At 47.2% G+C, this 15,670-nt stretch overlaps 2 protein-coding genes across 2 annotated transcripts; one reads left to right on the forward strand and one right to left on the reverse strand.

Annotated features, from left to right (window-relative positions):
- The first annotated feature begins 4,820 nt into the window (after nt 1-4,820).
- Defb118 (defensin beta 118) lies at nt 4,821-6,142 on the forward strand. Its single transcript, XM_052181716.1, has 2 exons — nt 4,821-4,899; nt 5,919-6,142. The coding sequence occupies exons 1-2, from the start codon at nt 4,821-4,823 to the stop codon at nt 6,140-6,142; spliced, it is 303 nt and encodes a 100-aa protein (XP_052037676.1).
- Nucleotides 6,143-9,413: 3,271 nt separating this feature from the next.
- On the reverse strand, nt 9,414-15,436 carry LOC127684642 (beta-defensin 19). Its single transcript, XM_052181527.1, has 2 exons — nt 15,379-15,436; nt 9,414-9,607 (listed from the first exon to the last, which is right to left on the reverse strand). The coding sequence occupies exons 1-2, from the start codon at nt 15,434-15,436 to the stop codon at nt 9,414-9,416; spliced, it is 252 nt and encodes an 83-aa protein (XP_052037487.1).
- Between the last annotated feature and the right edge of the window lie 234 nt (nt 15,437-15,670).

The raw sequence follows: 15,670 nt of genomic DNA on the forward strand, positions 1-15,670 counted from the left end.
GGCAGGCTTGCTTAATCCTGGAACTAGAGCTGAAAGTTCTCGTACTGAGACAACAACCACAAAGGGAAAGGGGCTGACTGAGAAAGGTATGGTTATTTTAAACATCAAAGCCCAGCGACACAAGGCCACGCCTCCTAGTTCTTCCCAAACAGTCCCACCAACTGAGAACCAAGCATTTAAATATATGAGTTTATGGGGGAAACCATTTTCATTCATTATGGCACCGCGGAACCACCATAAACACACTCATCACCTCCAAGAGCTTCCTTCTTCCTGAAGCAAAGGTTATTAATACATTTCTGATAACAATCGTAAGGCATGTTGGAGTTAGAATTCTGTGTCTTTGGGAGTAATAATCTAGCTTGTTATTTGCAAAATCACACAGTTTCTTACCAAGTCATTCCAGGTCCTGTCAGCTAGTAAGTTCCTTTGGCTTTGGTAGTAAGATCTCTGAGAACATGGCATAGAAGACCCTTTCTTTGCTTTGCTTGCATAATCTCCACCGTCCCGGCTCTTGCTGAGATAGCTGAGGGAGCTCCTTCAGATGAGACTGCCGCCCGAGGCTTGAATTTACAGCCTTTCTTTACTCTTGTCAGTCTGCAGGTGCAGCAAAGCTTGCTGGGTCATAAGAGGACACTGCAGGAAACACTGCAAGTCTGGTGAGCGGGTGAAAAAACCGTGCAGCAATGGGGACTACTGCTGTACTGCAAGCAAGCCGGACCCTCTGCCGCGGGCGCCCAAAACGGCGTTCAGTCATAATTTCAGAGGATACACCAGAAGTGCGCCAGTAGTGTTCTTCAAGAGCAATAAATAATAAGTTAGAATTAAGCTGAAAATAATTTGCTCCTCTGCAGAGCAGGCGGTGCCAGCTCAAGTATCTCGCAAGTGTCCATTAAATCCGCGCCTTCCTCTCTGCCGTCTCTCATCTCTGTTCTCACGGGGCTGCCAGCAGACACTGAGTTTGACAAAGTTCAGAACCAACCCGCGCTAAACATTCTAACAGTTAGATGGAAACCGGAAACGTTCAGCACTCCATGGAAGTTTCCTCAGATATAAATACCAAGTGGTTTCACTCAAGACAAACAGTTTTCCACTTCTTTTGGGCCTACTGGCTGGTGTCCTATGTCTGTGGCTCCTATGTCTGTGGTATCCAAGTGCCTGCCTTCAAAAAGGCAACAGGGGAGCCACTGTGGACGCTTGTGTTAATTTGCCTTCTAGTTTAATGTAAGTAACTCCTTGATATGTTTTTGGTTGCCATGTTACCCACAGCTACCAGGACCCTAAGAGCTCTTTTTGAAACCTGGAAAATACCTTTAATTTGTTTATCCTTTGTACCACTAGCTTGCTCTTCATCCTAAATGTCAGTCTGGTGTCCTGCCCAAGTGACATGGGCTGAGGTATGGCTGAGGTATGGCTTCTGCCTACACTGCTGAAGAAGAAGAATAGCTGGGGAACATGTCAGGGGCTAAACTCTTGCCTAGCCTGTGTGACTCCCTGCTCGGCCTTCTCTCTCTCTCTCTCTCTCTCTCTCTCTCTCTCTCTCTCTCTCTCTGTGTGTGTGTGTGTGTGTGTGTGTGTGTGAGAGAGAGAGAGAGAGAGAGAGAGAGACTTGAAACCACAAAATTCCTGCAAGAAAGCATGGTGGGAAGCCACGAGCACTAGTCTAAGACGTACTACTCTAAAGGTGACTCAAAATACCAGGAAACAGAAGCAGCGTTAGGCAGAGGGGGTTCCATTAAACTCGAGTGCTTCTGAGCAGGCCAGGGGACAGCCAGAAGCCTGAGGCGATGAGCCACAGACAGAGGAGGGATTTGCATCGTGTAGAGTGTAAGGAGACCAGGTCTCAGCATGTGAAAGTCTGAACTCTATAGAAAGAAAGCAGTGGATATGGCTTTTAGCCTGGACAGGAGTCTCCATACATATTTCTCTAAAGAACACACACGTGGCCAACAGGTGTATGGAAATGCCCCCAAAGTCAGTCAAGAAAGGCAAGTTAAACTACATCAAGCTATTGCTGGCACCTGTTGAAATGGCTAATGTCAAAAAGAAGGCAGATATGAACAATGTGAGAGGAGGGAGGGAAGGCTACTCCCTTGAGCTGCAGCTGGGAATCTAAATTAGGATGGCCATTACAGGAAACAGCCCTATAGATGTTGGGGGAGGGGCAGATTTAAAAACAAAAAACAAAACCTAAGACTAAAAATCGAACTGCTGAATGAGCCAGTGATCCAACCTCTAAGTCTTTATCCGGTGATTCAGAATCTGCTCACTGAGAGGATGGCTTTTAGAAATCTGCTAAAAGCAAATTTGGTATTCCCACCGCCTCCCCGCTCCTCCAGTTGGCCCTGCGGGGACACAAGGTGAGTGCTTATGGGAGAAAAGTGAATAGAGCTGAACACTGAGTGAGCATCGTTTCCCCCAGAAGATGCCTGAAAAAGAGCATCCCTAACCCAGCAGTCAGGAGAGAGCAGCTGTAGAGTGGAGAGAGACAGACCGTCAGGGCTTAGCCTCAGTCAAGGTCAGCTCCACCTACCGCTGAGACTGTCCCCGTTGAGGGGTCATCACACCTGCTGCTGAGCCCCCTAAGAACCCACGGAGATGAAGCAAAACAGAAGCCAATGATGTCAGGATGGACATGTCACCCTCCGACTCTCCTTCCCTCCCTCCATCCCTTCCCACCTTCTTCCATCCCCCCTCTCTCTCACACACAGTAATAATAATAAAGTAAATTGATAAATATTTTGAATGATTACCAAAAAAACCCCATCCAACAGTCTCTAGAATCTGTCCCCATACATATTCTGCAGGTCACTCTTGAAATTACCACTCTCATTATTCTTCTGACACAGAAGTCTGTCTTCCAAGGCTGGACTTTGGTACCTTCCCCCATACCAGAGCTCAGCATGCTGAGCTCTGACCCATGTGGTCCAGCTGCCCTGTGCACTGTTGGGAGGGCTCTCAAGAGAACAGCTATCAATTTCCAAGGCTGATCTTAGGTCAGGCTGTCATGAGGAAAGCTCACAGGTGAACTGGCCAGCTTCTGGACCATAAAGATTCCAAATTCTCCATTTCATTTGATTCCACACATCTGTTGAATATCTGGGTCTCATCTTTCATCAAAGCTCAGGTGTCATGTGATAAAACTGAGTTGTGTTAAGCTTATGTTGTACAAAACAGCAGAATTAAGAGTCTAATGCTTTATGGACTGGTCCAGCTCCAAATCCTACTAAATCTGAAGTCTGGTAGTGGGAAAGATGGTGAAGTGGGTAGGAGCACTGCTGTTCTTTAAAGAGACCACAGTTCCCAGAACCTGTGTCAGGCGGTCACCATGCCCGAGAACTCCAGCGACAGATCTCACGCCCTCTTCTGGCTTCCTTGGGTACTGCATACTTGTGTACAAATCCACACACAGACACCCACACATATAGGTAATAAGTAAAAATAAAAAATCTTTTCATTAAATATGGAGTCTGATTTTTAACAAGGGTGGTCCACAAAGTTACAGGAAATAAAAGAAGAAGTTCCTAATCTTCCGAGTGCTCTGCTGGGAGATCCCGGCCCCATTCTCCAGCATGTTCTGTGGACTCCACTGAATTCAGATAGCATCTCTACGTAGTCTCTGTCTGTGGTCATCTTTTCCCACTGCAACCACTGAGGTGGCTGGATTTGGCTTGGGCTCCAAGAATTTATTTCTGTAATTTAATCTCAAGCCACCAAGGTCACAATTGAATTAACTATAATGTCACTGACTATAAGGAATTACCTTCTTACCACTCTTCTGCTGGCGGTAAATGCAGCACTGTCTCCAAAACCAAGAGCAACATAAATCCAGCCTCCACCTCCACAGCTTTATAGATAAATATGGGCCATAATGGAAGTGACTAACGGATTGTGGGACTAGGCTACCTTGAAGGGTAGACCAGTTTTCTGTGTCCTAAAGGCATATCTCGATGCTGGGGTCTCTGCAGATAATGCCCAGAACTCCAGTGTCCCCATGGTACCCACATCAACAGTAACATCTAAGCTTACTCTGGAAGCCTTTGGCAGGGAGCATCCTTGGCATTAGTGGGTAGTTTTGTTTGGCTGTCTGCTGGAATCACACCATACATTGAATTCCCCACACTCTCTGGCAAATCAGCTCTGCTATCAACTCATTTTCCCTGTTGGAACAGAGATTAGCACTCCAGTTTCTATATGGACATGTGTTCATTTTGTTTCCATAAGCCTTTGCTGAGCTGATACTTGGTGCCTCAAGGGGCTTTGTGAATTCCTATAGTAACCTCACGGTCTGATGTAGAGAAATGTTGATAAGGAGAGATTAGGGGTTGGTGCTAAGACAAGGTTTCTCTGTGTAGTCCTGGCTGTCATAGAACTCACTTTTGTAGAACAGCCTGACCTCGAACTCAGAGATCCACCTGCCTCTGCCTCCAGAGAACTAGGAGTAAAGGTGTGTACTACCACCACCTGGCTGGAGGAGAGATCTTGAGAACAGGCTTAGTCTAGAGTGAGGCGGACTGTAGACAAGGGGGAGAGCCCTGCCAAGAGGCCTGGAGAAGCTAAGGGTGAAGTCCTAATGTGAGGTCCCCCTCTCTCAACTCCCAAACATGTCCTCCAGGGCTGTGGCTTGCAAGCTTTGCCTGTGCTCTCCGGGACTGTTTCAGACGCTCAGGCCACACGCCAGCCAACAGGCTGATGTTTTGCTTGGGTACGCTTTTACATCTCTCTCTGGCTCACTGCACACCCCTCTGCCCCCACTGCAGAAAGGCCGATAAAAGTCTTGGCCAGGTTCGCACTGTGCCTGTGTTCTGACGCCCCGATCTATGTCCTACCTCCCGAGAACCATGAGGCTTCTGCTGCTGGCTCTTCCTGTCCTCGCTCTTCTGCCCCAAGTGACCCCAGGTAACAGAACCACAGGAAATGACCAAAAGGAAGGTCTAGTGGGGCCTGGACTGTGTGTGGCTATTCTCCCTAACACAACCAGCGGCGTTTTTCTCACTGAAACTGTGTCTCTCACAGGGCAGGACAGAGGTAGGTCACATAATCCTAAAACAGTCCAAACAGCCAGAGGTCTCCCTTGCTCCACGTTTCCACCTAAGGAACAAAGTTGGCCTTTCCTCCATGTCTGCTCTCTCTGGCTTGTGCAATTCCTGAGAACATCTCTCAAAGTCCACAGCTCAGTGGCATCTTGGCTTTTCAAGTCTTGCCACTGCTCTCAAGGGGGTCCTTTGTCTCTTTGTGTTCTGGGATTTGGCAAATGACAGAGCTAGCTTTTTTCTCCCTTGGACTCTGAAAGTCTAGGGCTTGAAAACCAATCGCTTTTTAAAGGCCACCTGAAGGCTCGGACAAAACTCTTGTTCCAGAAAACCTGCCTCCTCAAATAACTCACTTAGAGTCATGAGGTGGATTTCTTTTTTATAGAGTTGTTTACATCTATTCCGTTTATTTATTTTTACTTGGGAGGGGGAGAGAGCACGCTCGTGTGTGTGTGTGTGTGTGTGTGTGTGTGTGTGTGTGTGTGTGTGCCACAGTGCATGCACAGAGATCAGAGGAAAAGACTGTGTGCATCCGTCCTCTCCCTCCATTGCTAGGGTCTTAGGGTCAACTCAGGTCTACCAGGCTAAACAAGTGCAAAGGAGCCGGCTCATCAGTCCCAGGGGAGTTTCTTGATATGAATCGCTTGACACAGTTCTGGGGAGCTTTGTCATGACTGTCCCGATGCCTTAGAAGTAAACAAGTTTACTTTCATTTTTGAGTGATCGATCACACTTCAAGAAAAGCTAAACCTGGGCAGGAGGGGGAAAAAAGTCAGGAACATCTATTTGGAGAAGTAAGGTATTATCAAGCTGCAGCTAGGATGGCCAGCGGCATCTAGCAACAGTAGCATAAAGTGTCTATCGGTCTGTCCTTTGATGATTTAGACTATGGTGCTGAGAAAAGGTGCTTGAAAAAATTGGGGCACTGCAGGAAAAACTGCAATGATGACGAAATGGCCCAGGAGGCATGCAAATATTACCGGGTCTGCTGCGTGCCGGACACCAACAGCTACAAGCAGAGGACTGCCATCACTTGGAGCACGGAGGAAACCTCTACCATAGAGTACGACCTGTCCTCAGACATCACGGATGTTTTCAACACAGTATAGTTGATGAAGCCATAGATAAATAAATAAATTATAAATAAATAAATAAATAAATAAATAAAGCCAGAGAGGTGTCTGGAGAGGCCTGAAGTTTATGATAGCTCCTGACTTATCAGATGTCACAAGATACTCATGTCCCAAGAATGATGGACTAAGTCACACATAGAAAGCACTGAGACACCCGTGATGCATAGCCACCCACCATGATTGTGTCATTCTTGATAAAACCTACTGTGGAAAGCGTCACCATGTTTCCCGTGGGAAAGTCATCTCTGTGCTCTTGAACTGTCGATTGCTGTGAGCACTGTCTTCCTTATTTGCTGGTGATGTGTGTGTGTGTGTGGGGGGGGGGGGGGTGTTGAAGCACTTGAGGAAGAATTTATTCCCACACTGGCATTTCTCTCTGTTTTTTCTTTCTGTCTTTTCACGAGAGTTTTTGGGAAGCCAGAGGGCTCTCCTGTGTTAGTTTCCCTCCAGATGGAAGCCTTAGTGGACGAAATCAAAATCCTAAATCTTGGTATGAATGATACTTTCCACTAGAGTGTAAAACCTCACTCCGGGGGCTGGGGAGATGGGACTCATGTGCCCTTAATCCCTCCGACCCCTAGCCAGGGCCTTTTCACAACTATCCTCACTGAGAAGGTCAGACTTACATTCTTCCTGAAATTTAAGTCTGGAGCGGCACTTTCCCACACCATTGACCCTGTTGTATGAGAGGACATGGGGTCACATCGAAGGGAAGAGAAAAATTCAAAGGATAACCTGTCACTCAGTGTGACTTTCCTTAAACACAGGCTTGCCACACCGGGCAGACATGGGGCCAGCAGGGAGAGCAAAGGGCCTCGTAGCGATGGGGGATTGAGCTGGTTACAGATGTGGGAATGGGTTGGTGATAGTGTGTGCACGGGGGTGGGGTGGGGGTGGAACTCAGAGCCTACTGAAATGTCACCACAAAGCATAATGTCACCAGGACTGTCAGCTTTCAGAGCTGAACTTGCTCAAGGAACTTCCCACTGAGCAATGAGAAAACTTGAAGTAAATACTCAAGATATTTACTTGCTATCATAGCTGTAGAGAGAGGTTTTAATTCTCCAAAGAGAGAAGTAACCCCAGAGGACTGCAAAGGACCAGATAACTGAAAGACAAGTTCCCTAGATAACAGAGAAGAAAAAAAATAAAAATAAAAGAAGCTCTAAATTCAGGGGGGAAACCCAAGCAAGAGAGAAGCCACAGAGAGAGCAAGCTTAGAGTCCCAAGGGAGGCAACGGTGGTGGAAGCGCCACCTAGAGGCAGACTTCTGAAACTTCCAGAGATATTTTAGCAGTGGTTGGACCATAGCCAGCTCCCTAGAACAAGCTATGCCAAAGCCAAGCTGGGCACAGTCAGAGAAGTAGAGAAAGATACAGCCTTGGGATGCTACTCTCTTATTGAAAGTAACTAGAATCAAAGAGAGAGAAACAAGATATTAGTGGGAAGTAAGACATTAAAAGTAAATATTAGCTTTTAATTTTAAAAAGGTGTGGTGGCACACACCTTTAGTCTTAGCACTTGGGAGGCAGAGGCAGGCAGATCTCTATGAGTTCAAGGCCAGCCCGGTCTACAAAGAGAGTTCCAGGACACCCAAGGCTACACAGAGAAACCCTGTCTCAAAAAAAAAGGGAGGGGAGTAAATATTATGCCAGGGAGGTGTCTCATTGGGTAAAGGGACTTTCGCTGCAAGCCTGAGGACCTGGGTTCAGTCCCTGGAACTTGCAGAAAGGCAGAAGGAAAGAACCAATCATACGTAGCTGTCCTCTGAGCTCTACAGAAGCATGATGGGCCACCCTTACGTGGACCTCCAGGATCAAGGAGAGACCTGCCTCAAAGGAATAAGGTGGACGGCATTAGAGAAGGCCAGACAGTGCCCTCCTCTGGCCGCCAAGCATTCCTGCAGGCACCCCTGCAGCCATCCACATACACACACAGTTAGAGTTGTTTGTAGAAGGGGGAAGAATGGAGGGAGGCACCATGTGAGGGAGGGACTGGGAGGAGAGGGGGCTTCGATCAAGATGTAAAGTAAATACATAAATAACTTAATGGAAAAAAATTAAACCGTAGGAGGAGAATAAATAAACATTCCGTTATCAGAAAGCTAGCTACTGTCAGAAGCAGGGAGAAAAAGAAAAAGAAAAAGAAAAAAGAATGAGTTGTTGTTTTAAAAATATAGTTCTTTTAGCCAGGAGGTGATGGCTCATAGCTTTAATTCCAGCTTTTAGGAGGCAAAGGCAGGAAGATCTCTAGGAGTTTGAGACCAACCTGGAACAGAGTGAGTTCCAGAACAGTCAGGGCTACACAGAAAAATTTTGTCTCTTTTAGAGGAGGAGGAGGAGGAAAGGAGGGAGGAGGAGGATGAAGAGGAAGAGGAGGAAAGGAGGGAGGAGGAGGATGAAGAGAAGGAGGAGGAGGAAAGGAGGGAGGAGGAGGATGAAGAGGAGGAGGAAGAAAGGAGGGAGGAGGAGGATGAAGAGGAGGAGGAAGAAAGGAGGGAGGAGGAGGATGAAGAGGAGGAGGAGGAAAGGAGCGAGAGGGAGGATGAAGAGGAGGAGGAGGAAAGGAGGGAGGAGGAGGATGAAGAGGAGGAGGAGAAGGAGAAGGAGAAGAAGAAGAAGAAGAAGAAGAAGAAGAAGAAGAAGAAGAAGAAGAAGAAGAAGAAGAAGAAGAAGAAGAAGAAAGGTTATATATATTATCTACATATATATATATAACAGTTCTCTAAAATTTTAGGAATTAAAAGGCCTTAGCAATTATGGAGAAGGGAATGTATTATTCAAATTTCTTCTGCAGTAGCCACCAAGCCAATCTCAGCCTCACAATTTGAAGCTGTGGGCAGACAGTTTCCTCTAAGTCTAACAGCTCTTCCCGGCTTAACCAACTGTGTCTTCCAGACTGCACAACTGTCCTATCCTTCCTGCTCTGGGGCCTCCCTGGGTTCTACATGGCACAGACTGTCACAGCTCATCCGAAATCCTTAGCTCTCCTCCCTGGTCTCCACAGCACTCTCCCACCTCCAGTGCCTGGTCAGGTTCCTCTCTGAAAGTCACTTGGGAGCCCAGACCCTTCTCCCACAGGGTAACATCCAGAATGGGACAGACTCCTCACCATGCAAAACCCAGTCTCCCACTGTATCTCCAGTGGAGAAAAATCAAGCAAGCGTCGTCAGATGCATACATTTAATGAGGGGGTGCACAGCAGGACGGCTTCCCTGGAAGTCTGTCCACAGTGGGTGGACCGGTTCTCACGGCAGTCTTGGCCAGTGTTTCTCATAAGACCAGTTCGTGTTGTCATCTGTGCCTGTGAGGCTGATCCTCACGTAGGACTGGAGGCAGCATATCTGATACGTTCTGCAGTAGAAGTAGGACTGTTCACCCTTTTTGCAGGTAGACCTACAGAATCCTCTGTTACCCATGCACTGAAGGATAGGATTTTTGCCTGACAAAAAAAAATAAAAAATAAAGAATGATAATTAATTTCAATTTACCAGTGACATAGATTGGGGAGTTGAGAGCATACAAAAAATCCTAAAGGGTGATAGCAAGTGCCACAGTCAAGAGGGACAGAATCAGTGTCCTGTCCTCTATTTGTCCTGCTATGGGCAGGTCAAGGCTCTGAACATTAGCATGACAAAGGCAGCCGGGTACCAGCACAAAAACCCAGGGACATGGTGAGGACAAAAGAGAGGGCCCAGAAGTAAACCCACAGCTAGATCTGTATCTGTCACCAGAACAAAGGTCCTTTCCAAACAGGTATATACCTGAAGGGTCGTGCAGCACTTCCAGGGCCACCAGGCCCCACAGTGCTACTGAAGGACACATGAGAGAGAACGCCCCTCCCAACTAGGGTGGTATCCAAGGACACAAACTTCACAGCTGGACCTTCCAAGCACACTGCAGCAGTGAGAAGCCACCTCCCTGTCCTGCCTCCATGTCAGGGCGCAAGCCAGAATCTTATACACTAAATGCCCAGGTCTCGGTGGAAAAATCACTCATTGGAACCCGACAGTTACATGTCAAAATAAAAAACCATAACCTACCCAACTATGGATCCCTTCTTGTTCAGAGCATCAGTGGTTCATGTCTCCTCATTCTGAACTGGGATCATGGATGAACATAGAGGGCTGTTTAGGAACCTTTCCTATATTTAGGAACATTTTTGTTCCCGTGTGTGTGTGTGTGTGTGTGTGTGTGTGTGTGTGTGTGTTTATATGTATGGGTGCACATGTGTGTGTGTACATATGGAGGCCAGATCTCAACCTTGGGTGTTGTACTCAGAAACCGTCTACCTTGTTTTTTGGAGACAGGGTCTCTCAGTGGAACCTGACCTGGGTCATTTGGGCTGGCATGCTTGGCAGGAACCCTGGGATCCTCCCGTCTCTGCTCCTCCAACGCTGACAGCTCACTCCAGCACGTGCAGTTTTGTGTGAACCCAAGCCCTTAAACCTGCACAGCAAGCATGCACTCTTACCACTGAGCCACCTCTCCAGTCCACAAATCGGCCTCACTATAATGTTCTGGTCAAAACCATGAGCTTGGGGCTGGAGAGCTGGCTCGGTGGTTAAGAGCACTGACTGCTCTTCCAGAGGTCCTGAGTTCAATCCATAGCAACCACATGCTGCCTCACAGACATCTGTATTGGGATCTGATGCCCTCTTCTAGTGAGTCTGAAGACAGCTACAGTGTACTCATATAAATAAGTCTTTTAAACAAAACAAAACAAAACAAAAACATGAGCTTGTAAAAAATAATAAAATAAAATAAAATTTGAAAAAATAAAATAAATTAAAAAATTAAAAAACCAAACCAAACCATGAGCTTGGGGGCCGGAGGCATGGCTCAGTGGGTAAGAGCATTTGCTGTTCTTGCAGAGGACCTGGGTTCAGTTCCCAGCACTCACATAATGGCTTGTAACCATCCCTCATTCCAACTCTAGAGGAGAAGTTCTGCTTTCTGAACCCTCTGACCAGCAGGCATATGCACCGTACACATACACACATGCAGACCAGACACTCGGACACAAAACATAACATTTTAAAAATGAGCTCCAGGTTCAATGAAAGGGCCTCTCTCAAACAAATAATATGGAGGGTCTGGAGAGATGTTTCAGGGGCCTAGAGCAGAGGAGTCATCTGAGATCAGCCCCAGCACCCCCATGGTGGCTCACAACCACCTACAATGTGACCTGATGCCCTCTTCTGGCATGCAGGTGTATATGCAGATAGAGCACTCATATGCATAAAATACATTTTTTAAATATATGGAACTGATAAAGACACCTGATATGCCAACCCCAGGGTGAGCACACACATATACATTTACTACATACACACACACATAGAGAGAGAGAGAGAGAGAGAGAGAGAGAGAGAGAGAGAGAGAGAGAGAGGAGAGAGGCAGTTTGTAAAACAAACCAGATCTTAGCTTAGTTTGGAGAAGGAAAATTATCCTACAAAGATCTTGGGAAAGAATACAGATGAAGGCCCTTACATCATATGTCTGGATACTTAAAAAAGACTAATAAAGTCAGCAAGAGATAAGTTAAATATATTCTATGTTCTTTTGTGAAACAGTGCTCTGGGACGACCCAGTTGGGATCCATCATTCTTGGACTCCTCAGAATTCTGTAGAAACATGGCAGCTGCAGGGCAGCTGGCCACTGTCAACCCAGCACTCCTCCTGCACACCCTCAGACCTGATACACTGAGGAGTCGTTCATGAGGACAGACGGTCCACACTCCACCATGGCTCCTGAAATCAGAATGCGATTGATTCTTTTCCCCCTACTTAGTGGTACATCCCAGAAAGTCCTGTAGCTGAACCTCAGCACCAGGCCCCACTTTGAAACACAAGCCCGAAGGCAGGGTAGGTGTCACTGGACCAGTATCTTCTCACCCTATGGGGAAGGACTTAGAGGAAGCCCAGAGTTGATACACGGGTGGGGTGGGATGCCGTGGTGGCCCAGTGAAGTCTGTAAAAATGATATTTTACAGACAGAGGCGAAAAAGAAAAATGTCTCCTGGGAATAATGGAACTCTCTGTAAACTTAGAAGCTGAAAATCTCACCTGGCAATTTACTATACTCTCTTACTTCCTAGCTATTTAAGATGGGCCCATAGTTCTCAAGTAGCAGTTTGCCCTGACTTCCTCCTTTTCTCTCTTCACGGGGATTCCTATGGCCTGGCTGATAATGCGGTCTTTGAAATCGACTCATTGACCACCAAACTCCCTTTTAAGAATTGCAATGCTTTGCCTCATAGTTGTTTGCAAATTACAACCTTCCAACCACATGCAGGTTTTTATGGCTGTGCGTATGTGTATGAGGATGGCTCTGACACTCTGGTACTGAAAGAATTGATTAAGTCAGGAAGTTTTGTTTTACAAGGTAGAAGGCTAAATGTTAGATAGGAATCTCTCACAAGAACTTGTTAAGATCCAGGTGGTATAAGAAACTTCAAACTCTTTGAAGGGTTACTGTAAACTATGAGTGACTCTGTATTCTAATCAGGAAGTTTGATGGCATCTGTAAATTGATCTTCTGTATCTGTTACTTTAGAAACTTTGTACCTGATTGATTTTGCATTTCCTTGTACCAAATGGCTATGATAATTGTACCTGCCTCACTGGCTACATCTTTTGAAATGGTAATACCAACTCTTTGTGTATAAAAATCCTTGCCTTAGAGCTCCAAAATACATTCAGATTCAAACCTCCTCTGTGTGTGCGTGGTTTGTTCTGTCTGTCATCTCAGCCGGACCTGTGCCTTCCTGGACCAGAGGACCCTGGTTATCCCACAGCAGACCCACAGTCTGTAACAGTGGGGTGGGGGGAGGTTACTTTTCCTGGAACATTCTCTTCCTACAGCTTAATGAATTCTGTCTTGATGGCATGTGCCATGCTTCGGGAGTGCCCCAGGCCCTTGGCCTCCTCATTAATGGCAAACAAGGGTGAACAGCTCTGCTGTATGACTGAGGCCCTGAGACTAGGATTTGAAGGCACCCAATCTCACAGGTTCCTCATCGGGATCCTTACATTCCTGGTTTCCAACCTCACCCATGTTAATTACTCGTCCATATGATGTAGACTTCTGCCCCTTGCCACCCCTGCCACAGTCAGGCAAGATCTGAGGCATTTATTCATCATGGGCTTACAGAAACTGGCATGGTAGTCACCTGTGGCATTTGTTGGCCACTTGGACCCCCATGCCCCGAGCCCGTTAAATTCTCATTGCAACCCTGAGCTACATAGTGCTGTTGTTCAGCTTTTCCAGAACGAGGCTCTGGAGTTCTGAGGTTCTGACAGAGTTATACATAGGGTCCATCAGAGAGGCAGAACTGAGATTGATCAATTCAGAGAGAGAGAGAGAGAGAGAGAGAGAGAGAGAGAGACTAAGAGTGAGCAAACTCAACTAGGACTAAGTTTCAGGTGCTCTTCATATTTGGAAAATTTCTGGCCCCTGGGGCTATGAGGCTACGAGCCCTTGAGCATTACAAGGTATTTCAGCTAATGGCCCTAGAAATCCAAAGATTCAGGTTCCACTCAACCCCTGTCCACCCTTGACCCATTCTCTCCAAAGATGAACCAGCAGTCTAGGCATCTGAGGTTCGGTTCCTTTTAAGTCTGTGGCTCCACACCTCCACCACCACTACCATGCTCCCTCTGTTTTTGTACATCTCAATAGGTGAGGCTGGCACACCTCCAGCATCTTCAACACTGTGCTCTTCACCCTATTGCCAAGATCCAGCCCTGAGAGCTACTCTCTACTGCCTCTGAACTCCATCCTTCCATCTTCCCACCCCAGTGCATTAGGACTGACAGACACAAAACCTGATTCTGTGAGTTTTAATGTGGTGGTGGAGACTGAAGGACAAGAAGCCATGTCCTTTCTAGCCACAGTAGGGTCTTTTCTTCTTCTTTTTTACGATTTTTGTGGGCATCATAGGAGTGGCCCAGCCAAGGACTCCATCAATGGTCATAGCAGGGAGTGTTAAGTAGCATTCAGGGCCACAGCAATGTTTACAATTTTGGCAGCATATGACACTGTCTTCACCATCCCTGCATACCACCGGCGGTGTCTGTCCCCCCAACACGCATCTTTGGGGCACAGGAACAATTGTTAGGTGTGAGTTAGTATTGCTCAAATGACAGACAAGGAACAGCAGAGGACAGGAGGGCAGGGGGGGAACAGCCACACAGTTGGGTGAGCAGTGCTGACCCCAGTCCCAGGAAAGGTGAGTGGGCTCGAGAGGGAGGGCAGAGGTGACTGTCACCCTTGGAAACTTCCAGGAAATATCCCCCTCCAATATTTGGTTTCTCTCCACCAATCATCCTGCCCCCCAACTTCTTAGTATGTCCTCTAGAATAAATGTATGTTGGTGAGGATCCTACCTAGTAGAGCCTGGGTACAGTGGGAAAGGGACAGTGCCCATCTGTTTCAATTATGGACAGAGAAGACCCCATCACATCACAAACAGAGCCAGCTCCTTAGACGGCTGGTGACAGGAGCCAGCAAGCCTCGCTCCAACCACAGGCCAGTGTGCAATCCTCCATGATCACCAAGTTAAAACTCAAGACCCAGTCAGCCTCCTGCCTTGGCAAACTCAAAGATCCCTGAGGCCTCACTTCAAGCCAAACCCAAATCTAATCAAGTAACCATCCAGGACCCAGCAGCTGCCCATCCCCGAGCTGAATCAAAGCACCCCACACTCCAGAACTCACCCCAACCCTCAGCCCAAGTCCAGCCTAATGCCAGCAAGCGAAACCACTCAAGCTAAATGTCCCCATCTTGTACAATGTTGTCAGGAAAACCAGGCCCCCACCTTCAGTTCATGCTCCACTTTCTCCGTGACCCCAGGCCCTGGGTGCTCCCTCCTCAGGAATCACCCCTATCCAAGTCCCCAACCAGAACCCAAACCTTCACCCCCTCAGCCCTCTCCTAAGTTCCCACCAGAATGCTACTCTTGCCCCCAAGGAACCAGACACCGACAAACATCTCTCATGCACCCACTAAGCAAAAAATATTTTGAGAGACAGATACATACATACATATATACAGACAGACGGACAGACAGAGAAGCAGCATGCATGACAGGATCTTGGGGTACCCTTCAAAGCTGCATGAAATGGGGAGAAACTTGGGCATCACCCCTATGAGAGTAAAGGAAAGAAATCCAGAAACAGGCCCCCAGATCCCCCAAAAAAACCCATTACCTGACATTACCAGTTCCGTTGCCACAAATATGGCAACAATCAGGAGAACGAGCTTCATGGTGGCACCACCCGGGGTGAAGGTGGTAACTGGGCTGCAGGGGATGGGATCAGCACTCATTCGCTGAGGTGGGGCTGTGGGCGGTGACTTAGAACAGGGGGAGTTTGTTCAAGGTCAAACAGACTGAAGAACAGTGTGAGTAGCAGATATCTCGGCACAAAATGAGAGTGTAGGAGCAGCTGGCACCTATGCCAGACGTGACCTCCATCCTAGGAAGGACAAGAGTAAACTAAA

Source organism: Apodemus sylvaticus, chromosome 5 (assembly GCF_947179515.1).
Source record: "Apodemus sylvaticus chromosome 5, mApoSyl1.1, whole genome shotgun sequence".
Taxonomy (NCBI): domain Eukaryota; kingdom Metazoa; phylum Chordata; class Mammalia; order Rodentia; family Muridae; genus Apodemus; species Apodemus sylvaticus.